Consider the following 10,096-nt stretch of genomic DNA (forward strand, 5'->3'; position numbering starts at 1 on the left):
ATGACCAGGAGGACAAGCATCAGGGCAAGCAACATGTCTTATTACATGCTGCTTCTAGCATCCCAGGCCCCAGAGCTAGATCTGAGCTGTGAAGGCAGGGCCCTAGGGACTCCTCTTGTTCATCTTTCCATGCCCCAAACCAACACTCTTTGTCACTACCTTTGGGAATTTGATAGAAGCCAAACAGCCTCCTCCACTACAAGATCATAAAGTGAACACATGCTAGCAGAGACTCAGTGTGCTCTCAGAGGCCGGATGCAGGCCCTTTTACTCCAGGCTGTCCTACTGCTCATGGTCACTCTGGCCATCACCAAGCATCCAAATGGTGAGTGTGGGAATCTGAAGGGAAAGGACCTGACATGGGGAAGTAATGGGGCTCCATCCCTGGGCGTGCAGCACCTGGAAAGCATGTCTCCTCCCTAGCACAGCCTGAACTTCCCTTCTCCATTTTGCATCCTGCCCCCTGCTCCCTACCTTCCTTGGGAATAGGCCTGTGTGCTGTGAATGTCCTAGGTGGAGAGTGGAGATCTAAGGAACCCACTGTTCTTAGGAGTATACTCTCTGAGATATTTACACATCCTCCTGGAATGGCCTGGCCTTCTGGAGCCACAGTTCATCCATCTTAGCTATTTGGGCAATACACAGATTGTAGGATTCAACAGCAGATCAGAGAGTCAGAGGGCAGAGCACAGAGCACCATGGAAAGATGAGCAGGATCCAGAGTATTGGGAGAAGGAGACAAAGGGAATCCTGAAAGGAAAAAAGTTCTTGGAAGAAGTAATGAAGAAAATGGTTCATGTTGACGATAATACCACGACAGGTAAGTAAACCCAAAGCAGAAATTCCAAACTTCAAGTTCCCCAAGGGGTTGCCCAAGTTTGACACACCAGGGATTTAAAAAACCCAGAAAATGTGAGCCTTAGTTATTCAACTCCACAAAGCTTGGGACACTGTCCTGGGTTTCTGCATGATTCAAATCTAAATCAGGCCACTAAGGGAGGCCTTAGTGGCTGGGCTAAAGCATTGGAGAATCCCACCAAGAACCCTGACTGGTGGAAGTGGCTGAGAGTGAGGTCTTTCCCAGGTCATCACACAATCCAGCTGAGGTATGGCTGTGATGTGCTGCCTGAAGGTTACTTCCGTCATGGAGTCCTAGAATTAACATTGGATATCCAGGAGTACATCATGCTGAGTGAGGATCTGGAGAACTGGATAGTGATCGGCAAGAAAGTTGAGATGATCAGGGAAGAGTGGAAGGCCACATATTATGGACCAATTATGAAGAGTTACCTGGAGGGAAAATGTGTGGAGGAATTCCTTGAAGCATTTGCCGATGGAAAGGATTACTTGCTGAGAACAGGTAAAGAAAAAAAAATTGCCCCATCTCATCTGAGACTAGAGAGAGGTTCTGGCCCTGAGGTTCCCTCCTCTGCGGGGTGCAGCTGCAACACTAACTCAGTCTTGCATTAAAGAGGCAAGCGGGCTAGTGCATATCTGCATTAATCTCTCAGGAGAGTCCAGTCTACAAACTAAGCAGCAGTTCCTTCCATTTGCATTGTGAACCATGTACACTCTCTCTGGCCTGCTCACTGTACATAAACTATCACCTTAAGGCCTGACCCCAGTGTTTCTGATTCTTTCATCTCTACTCAGTCAGAACAAGAGGTCCATATGCCTAGAAAGAGATCCAGTATTTCCTACTCTGTGCTGTCTCACGTTGATTCTCAAACTTTCCAAGGGATAGATTACCCCATCCATATCCTGAGTGGTGTGGGCACCTCTCCTTCTGGCCTACTCTCCTATCCATTAAAAACAAGGTTTTATGAACCTTGAAGGATCCCCAGGAGAGTGCAAAATACCTTAAATTTTTAATTGATTTCCTCAGACCCCCCCAGCGTACATGTGATCCATAAGGTCAGACCTGACCAAAAAATCACCCTGAGGTGCTGGGCCCTGAACTTCTACCCTGCTGAAATCACCCTGACCTGGCAGAGAGATGGGAGGAACCAGACCCAGGACTTGGAAGTGGTAGAGACAAGGCCTGCAGGGGATGGAACCTTCCAGAAGTGGGCAGCTGTGGTGGTATCCTCTGGGGAAGAGTACAGATACTCATGTCATGTGAACCATGATGGGCTGCCAGAACCCATCACTCTGAGATGTGGTAAGGACTGGGAGCCAGCACAGAGACTATTCAGAGAGAGTGGGAGACATTTGAGACAACTGGAACTGGGCCAGATGGCCAGCTGGAGGTCAGGCCTTATTCTTGATTCCCTTCGTTTCCCTTCCCAGGGATTCCTCCCCCCACTTTTCCCATCATGGCTACTGCTATTGCTGTGGTTCTTGGAGCTCTGCTCTTGGGAGCAATGGTGACTTTTCTGATATGGAAGAGGAGGACTAGAGGTAAGGAAGGGGCAGGGTCTTAGTTTGTGTGTCCATGGGAATATCAAGCCTAAGCTGTGAGAGTGCCCTGTCACATGACATATAAGCCTGGGGATGATGTGGTGATATTAACTGTATTGTGAAGCATAAAGAAAATAATGGACAGGTCCATGACTACATTGACAGAGGTAGCATAGACCTGTGTCTCAGATCTCAGAGGTCAGAGGGAATTTTCCTACTTAGAATAGATATCCAGGAGTCTAGGTAGCCTGGTTCATGGACAGTCTTCCATCATGTTTCCTCATATATCTCTGGACCTGCAGTCACAGTTACAGAAATAATCAGAGATGAGAACCATGAGATTCTTCTCTGCCCTCTAGATCCTACTGTCTCCATGAGCTCTAATAAAGGTGCTTATTTTCAGGAGTTAAAGAGGAGACACCTATGTGCAGCCTGGTTGGTAATAATCCTGGTGGCTCATCCCTGAGAAACTGATAGTAATAAAGAAAAGAACCCATGGGGGAATCTCAGCCAGCCCACAATGTCTCATTTACTTCTACCTTCCAAGGTTTTGACCTAGTCTTAATTTGCTTTCCATTGGGCGGTAAAATCCCTAGGATGTCCTTCCTTCAGTTACAACATTAAAAAGTAACACCTTAAGGCATCTGTTGTGTAACAAGGATTGAACCATAGGACAGAACCCTGGGGGATGAGAACTCTGGAATTGAGACAGTTGGAATGTGTCATGGATTGTTCAGTGTGTCACTGTTTAAAGACACTGATCAGAATTTCTTTGTTATTCTTTACATCTACAGGATAAGACAGATTCCTTAATGTGGTACTGAGCCATACAATATTTGTTCGGGTTTCTTCTCCCAGTGTGGCTTCAGGACCTGGTGGCTTCTCTTTCTACATCTGACTGTAATATGTGTCTGTCTCCTCTAACCACAATGTAAGCTGCTCATGGGCAACAACAAACCCCATTCCTACCCTTATTCTGTGTATTTACCACAGGCAGGGTTGGGGAATCTCCATCCCTGATTGAACTTAGCTTTCACTTAGCTTATGCAGATTGATGCTTCTATCTTTAATTAAGCATTTGTTTATAGTTGTGTAACTTCTTGCTGGATTGTGTGATTGATTCATGTCTTAAAGGTGAGTAAAATTGATGGAGAAAATAAAGGTTAACATCTTATGAAATTCATGTTTGCTATGATAGATATCTTGCCCATATGGCATTGTTTGCAGTGTGTAGTCAAGAAGGTCTGGGCTGTGCACAGTTGTTGCTGGGCCGACCTGGGCTTTCACATACCTTACCACCTCTGTCTACTTGGTATTTTTTCATCTCTATTCTTTCAATAGATCATGTGATCAAAAGATCTCAGGCAATTTTAGGACTTTGTCCCGTGTCTGTGCTATTTTTTCATATTGACACTTCGCCTGTTCAGGCCTGAGTTTGATGTTTAAATGGGTCGTGTAACCATTCTCGTGTTTCAACAGTAATTATACTTGTTCTTAGATCTGTAAATGAGTCTGATGTCATGGTCTTCTGTTGTCAAATGTCACTGACATTAATAAGGAGTGTTTCTCTTATTGTTCTACAACTGATCTCTGTGATATTCTATCACAGTTGATAGAGTCAAAGCATTGTTTCTGACAGTCCTGGGTGTTTTATCATGTCTGTAATACAAGCACAGAGGATCCTCTGTCAAGTGGATGTTTGCAAGTTCACAATCAACCTGTGCAACATAACTGAGTACCTGTTCTAAAGTAAGACATTAAAAATATAAATGAACCAACTGAAAACTTAATAGTATATTATGGTCATACCTCTATTCTTCTAAGACCCATCCAAATTAATCTCAAGTAGTACTTGTATTTCATATGGAATGAAGGTTGTTGTAAAGAAAAGATGTGTGGAATAAACAAAATGGGCAATAACTAATTATAAGTCCTTATCCCTTGAGGACTTGACAGTACTCAGATTATCCACTCAACTTTCATGAAATGAGAAACTGTTCAAAATTAATTTAAATTATCCTGTTATATTCTGTTAACTCTAGTCTACATAATGGGGCACATTAGAAAGAAAATTAGGAGGGCTGAATCTGTAATCAATAGCATTATCATAAAAACTAACATTGATGTGTAGACTCTGTATAGAGTCTACTGCTATGTAGAGATTCGGTTCTAGTTCTCCTACAATATTCAGCAATACAGACCATATTTGGGACCCTATAGCTCATGTCAGCACCCTCTCTTGCTTGTTTTTTCTGGATACCAGATGCCTGGAAGAGGTTCATGCACATGACAGCCTCTCCCTAATTTACTTAAGAACAACATCTTTGGTAGGAGTGCCCCTTAATGAGGCAGGAAGCATGTGATGGGTGCTTCAGTGAAAGATTGTCAGTGGGACATGATTCCTGCCTCAGGCAAGAAGCACATTTCTCTGCAAACCCTAAAAACCTTCAACAACATGACACAACAGCCATCCTCTATTCAATAGACAACTTTAGTTTCTCAATGTACCCTGACCTTAATAGGAGTGTCCTGATTCTCCCTTTTCCACTTGAGAGCTCAGCATTCACAGCTCCCTTCTCTATCCTGGTGCTTGCTCTTGGTATCCATGCTAACCTAAACTCCCTGCCCAAATATAGAGGACCAGGGTCAAACCTTGACCATGAACAGGGGCTCAGAAATTACTGCTCCCAAATTCACACTCCATGTGACAATTCCATAACAAGGAATCCAGGCTTGGCATCTGAGATGCCACTTAGTGTTGAGGTTAGTCTGGTCCTCCTATGTATTAAATGCTAAATATTTGCTCCCAAGGCCTCATTGCCCCCTGAGAAGTAAAGTTTCAGATATACCTATGTTTTCTGTGTATACTTTGTTCCCAAATTTAAGGCTGTCCTTTAAAAATAAAAGTGACTTTAGGCAAATACTGGAGAGAATAGAGGTAAACAGGCTGTGCCCTATAGAGCTGGGAGTCTCAGGGAGGGAGCATGAGGAGAGAGAAAAGGAGGCAGGAGAGAGAATCAAGAAAGAAGACAGATATAGGAGAGAGCAGCCATGAGGGTAGTTGGATCATGAACATGTAGGTTGGAGAATTGGACCCTGAGGACAGGCTAATGAAGCAGAAATACCCTGTGACAGACTCAAACAGCAAGTACTTGGGGAGCGCAGCTGGGGAACTAAGCCATCTAACATTTAGAAAAGTAGGTTAGGGTTACTTCATCCAGTAATTACGCTAAAGCTGAATGGAAAGTCTATAGGAACCTGCCTCAATGATTGGCTGGTCAGGGCATATTAACAACTAATAGAGTTTATTAAAATCCATTTACAAGTTAGACCTGAAGTGTTTCAGGCAAGGAAGTGACTCCCAGGATGAATGTCAGAATCAGTGAATGGAAATATTGGTGCTGAATATAACAGAAGAAACAGACTATGAGGACTATGGCCAGACTCATGTGCCTGGGAATGAGGTTTGACATTAGAACTAAAGAGAGGTCTTTGAGAAACCACTGGCCTGATGACTATAACAAGGGTCAGAATTCAAAAACCCTTCAAGCCTTTCTAAGAGCAGTAAGAATCCCTGGATTCCGAAGACTTATTATGACCCCAGCTGGCAGCTGTTGTATATTATCTTCAATGAAGTAATGGTCTCTCAAAATTTGGTTCTAAACATAGTTAATATGGAACGATATAGTCCAGAAAAGCAAATTCACCTTGGAGATACATAGAATCTCTAAGTATTTGCAGATATGTTGAGAGGTAAGTGGTCTAGGATTGCTGATATATTGGACCCTCAGGTAGGCCTCACAAGTAAGTTGTGATTCAGGTCCGGAGGACAGGATCAGGGTAAAGCAACTTGTCCCCAGACACTGCTGCTGGGATACAGGCCCAAGAGCTGGGTTAGAGTGATGAGGCAAGGTCTAGAGTTTCTAGTTCCCAGGAGTTCATCCTTCCATTACCCAACTCCCCATATCTGTCCTTCCTATTGGTAATTCCTAGAGACAACAGTCACCCAATGCAGATGAAGGTTGTAAAGTAAGGTGAGATCAGTCCTGACCCATTGTAAAGATACAATTATACAGGAAAAGGAAATTCAATATAGAAAATACTTCTAACTGTCAATATCCAAGACTGTAAAGTATTTTCTAGATTTTCCTTGATAAGGGAGGGCCTCACTCATTGCTGGGCAGGTGTTCCTAGATTATGTATGAACGCAGGCTGAGCAGGCAGTAAGCAGCAGTCCTCCAAGGACACCCCTGCTCCTATCTTCCTTCCTTGGGTTCTTGCAGTAACTTCCTCACTGATTCAATGTGACCTGGACTTGTCAGATGAAATAAACTCTTTCCTCCTTAAGTTGGTTTTGGTGTTGGTGTTTTGTCAGAGCAATGAAAATCAGACACCACCATTGTGCATGTATGGCAACTTTACACCTACTCCAAACTTGTATTTGAGAGAGGGCACTGGTTTTATGGTTAATCTTAGATTTGACTCCTGTGGATGTGTGTGTGTGTGTGTGTGTGTGTGTATGTGCATGTAGTACAAGCTGGTGAACTGGCTATGCCTGTGGAATCCAGAGGAAGTCATCTAACCCTGTGGGTTAGCTGTAATAATGAGTGGTTGTGTGTGGCCCTTTGATCATACTGTGAAATAACCTCAGGTCATCTGAATAAGCAGCAGGCATGTTTAAATATCTAAACCATCCTCCCAATCCCAGGGCAGTGATTTTTGTGTCTTTTTCGTTGCTGGGTCCCAGGGCCTAGAACAAGTTGATTTACCTGGCAGATTCTCCATCACTTACTGAGGAGTAAACCAGTGAAGCAGATCTCCAAAACTTGAAGTCTGGGTAAGATAAGGCAGGTTGTTTGTGGACTAGATAGAGATCTTCTCTCTGAGTGTTTATTGAGACATCCTGTCCTGCCCAGTCCTGGAGGCCTTCTCCCTTGCAAGTCCCACAGCTTATTCTACACCTAGGATACAGCACCAGGCCTCAGGCAAAATGATTAAATTTGAGCCACATCTGCCCTCACAGCAATTGGATTCAGGAGGGAGGGTACAAATGAGGTAGAGGAGTTCTTTCTCATTCTGCATGACCACTTGTTCCTGTTTCCCAGCCTGCCATGGAACAACTATAGAGTCCTTGAAGCTGCCCCAAGCCCCAAGCCCATACTGTATCACCCAGATAAGATTAGACCTAGTAAAAATGCCCTTGTAAACACAAATGTAGCAGGAGGTGGCTGCATCTGCATAGGATTCAGGATAAGGTTAAGGGCAAGAACACCTGTGTCCTTAATCTCAGAGATAGTAAATGATGGCTATAATGCAGGTGATTGATTGGTATTTTAGAAGATTCCCCATGAATGTGCAGAGTGTTATACAGCAGGTCTGTGTCTTTCAGTTCTGTGGAAGGTCAGCCTGGTGTCATAAGGCGACACTGGAAATTTTTTTGGGTTCGATTTCATAAAAGATCTGTCCATAGTACATTATCATTCACAGCTCCTAATACTTCTATTCTTGGACTTCTAGAGACATAGTATGCATGGCCACTGATAGAACATTAACTCCATCATAAGTTTCTTGAGCCTTCTTCATATCTCTCTGATCTGTAATCACCATTAAGCCTGGTGGGAGTAGTACAGGTGGCCTGAGCTGACCAGGAAAGGACACTGATGTAACAGTGAGGAAATAAAAACCCCAGATCAGGAACAAGAGCTGGACACTTCAGGGAGACAAGTAGGCCTTTTCTTTCCTTTTGTTCTTCGACTCTGTAAGTCAGATCAGCATCTGGGCAAGGATCCGGGGGATGTTGTCAACAGGACAGATACATTGAGCAGGGTAAGCAACTTGTCCCCAGACACTGCTCCTAGGATACCAGGGCCCATATCTGGATCTGTGGCTAGGTAGCAGGTCTCTAGAGATTCTTCACCCAGTAATTAATCTTCCTATGACCAATATTAGCAGGTCTCTGTCACTCCCATTGCAAATTCTTAGAGAAGTCAGGCAACTTCAACTTGAAGATTAGTGTTATATAACTAAGGACAAGGGTGGACTCTCACCAGTCATGCTATTTCTAATTTCTATGTGGTTTTCTCTAAGGCTGACCTCATGTAGCCTTGATTCATATTAAGAGAGAGGGGTTGGGGAAAGAAATTGTAATGTTTGTAGAGATAGCTCTGTGACTATGAACTGTTGGTACTCCTGCAGAGGTCCAAGGATATTCATGCTTCTCTGGCTTTCAGGACAATATGGTATTCATGGAGGAACAGAAACGTACTTGCATGCAAAACACTCATAAGCATAAATAAAAAACCATGTATCTCTTCAATGGAGAAATTCTGAACTTCAAAGAAAGTATTTTATTATATTATTACAGAGACACGTCTTTTGAATGACCACACTATCACTAGTGAATGATGAACATTATAAGTAACTCTAATATGTCAATCAGGTCTCAATCAGTAATATCTTAATTATAGAATGTACTGATGCACACAGATATAGTTACCTCTGCAAATCTACACAGATACTCAAAACAACTAAGAGCATTGGATCCTTACCAAACACACAGAAGGCCTTGGGCACCATCATCCTCAGAACCTCATAAAAACCTGGGACTTGTCAGATGAAATAAACTCTTTGTTCCTCAAGTTTGTTTTGGTAATGGGCATTATGTCAAAGAATAGAAAAGCAGACGAAAACAAAACATAATTAGGCACGTATGACAGCTTCACAATTACTACAAACTTGCTTTTTGAGAGAGGGCATTGGCTTTTATGCTTACTTTCAGTTTTTACTTCTTTACATGTTCCTGTGTGTCTAGGACATGCCAGTATATTGGGGATGGCTGAGGGATCCAGCAGAGGTCATCTAATCCCAAGGAGCTGTAATAACAAGAGGTTGACAGTGGCCTTTTGATGATGTTATGAAATGAACTCGAGTCCACTGCAGAAGCAATAAGCATGTCTATAATATAAATCATCATCCCATTCCCAGGGTTCTAATTTTTCCCTTTTCTCCTTTGCTGGATCCCAGGGACTGGAAGAAGTTGATTCACCTGGCAGATCCTCTGTCACTTACTGTGAAGGAAATGTGAGAAGCAGACCTCCTAAATGTGGGGTCTGGATGAGGAACAAAGGGTTGCTTATGGGTTTGATGGAGAACTTATCTCTCATGTATTGAGACATCTACTCTAGCCCAGGTCTGGAGACCTTCCCACCAACATGTTCTAGAGCCCACTCTACACCGGGAGCACAGCACCAAACCTCTGGCAAAAGCATGAAATCTGAGCCCTATCTGACCTCACAGCCCTTGGATTCAGCATGGAGGGAACAACTGAGGGAGAGGAAGTCTTTCTTACTCTACAGGGCCACTGCTTCCCATTTCTCACCCTGCAATGTGAGAGCTACAGAGTCATTGAATCTGCCTCAGACCACAGACCCAAACTATGGCAACAAGATAAAATCAGACCTAATAAAAGAAGCCCTGTAAGTACAGATGCGGCAAAAGGATGCTACATCTGTAAAGGACCCCAGTCAAAGATAAAAGAAAGTACACTTGGATCCTTAATACCAGGGATACTAAATGGTGGAGATAAAATGGATGGTTGATGTTCTTAGAAAGCCTCATGAACATGCAGAGTATTGTGCTCCATATCTCTGTCTTTACAGTATATGAACATTTAGCCCAGTGTCATAGGGAGATATTT

General features: G+C 43.3%; 1 protein-coding gene and 1 long non-coding RNA gene across 2 annotated transcripts; both read left to right on the forward strand.

Annotated features, from left to right (window-relative positions):
* The first annotated feature begins 255 nt into the window (after nt 1-255).
* Nucleotides 256-2,423, forward strand: LOC116074638 (HLA class I histocompatibility antigen, A-11 alpha chain-like). Its single transcript, XM_031347365.1, has 5 exons — nt 256-325; nt 551-820; nt 1,085-1,360; nt 1,886-2,158; nt 2,290-2,423. Exons 1-5 carry the CDS (start codon nt 256-258, stop codon nt 2,421-2,423), a joined length of 1,023 nt encoding a protein of 340 aa, XP_031203225.1.
* A 738-nt stretch (nt 2,424-3,161) lies between these two features.
* Nucleotides 3,162-9,884, forward strand: LOC116074672. The gene is made up of 2 exons (XR_004112239.1): nt 3,162-3,331; nt 9,424-9,884. It is a non-coding gene; the product is annotated as an uncharacterized LOC116074672 (long non-coding RNA).
* The last annotated feature ends 212 nt before the right edge of the window (nt 9,885-10,096 follow it).

The sequence above is a fragment of the Mastomys coucha genome, unplaced genomic scaffold, assembly GCF_008632895.1.
Source record: "Mastomys coucha isolate ucsf_1 unplaced genomic scaffold, UCSF_Mcou_1 pScaffold3, whole genome shotgun sequence".
Lineage (NCBI taxonomy): Eukaryota > Metazoa > Chordata > Mammalia > Rodentia > Muridae > Mastomys > Mastomys coucha.

Coding starts and splice junctions, on each gene's coding strand:
- LOC116074638 (XM_031347365.1), top strand. CDS start 256: ATGCAGGCCCTTTTACTCCAGGCTGTCCTACTGCTCATGGTCACTCTG. Junction 821..1,084: donor TGACGATAATACCACGACAG/GTAAGTAAACCC, acceptor GGTCTTTCCCAG/GTCATCACACAATCCAGCTG. Junction 2,159..2,289: donor AGAACCCATCACTCTGAGAT/GTGGTAAGGACT, acceptor TTCCCTTCCCAG/GGATTCCTCCCCCCACTTTT.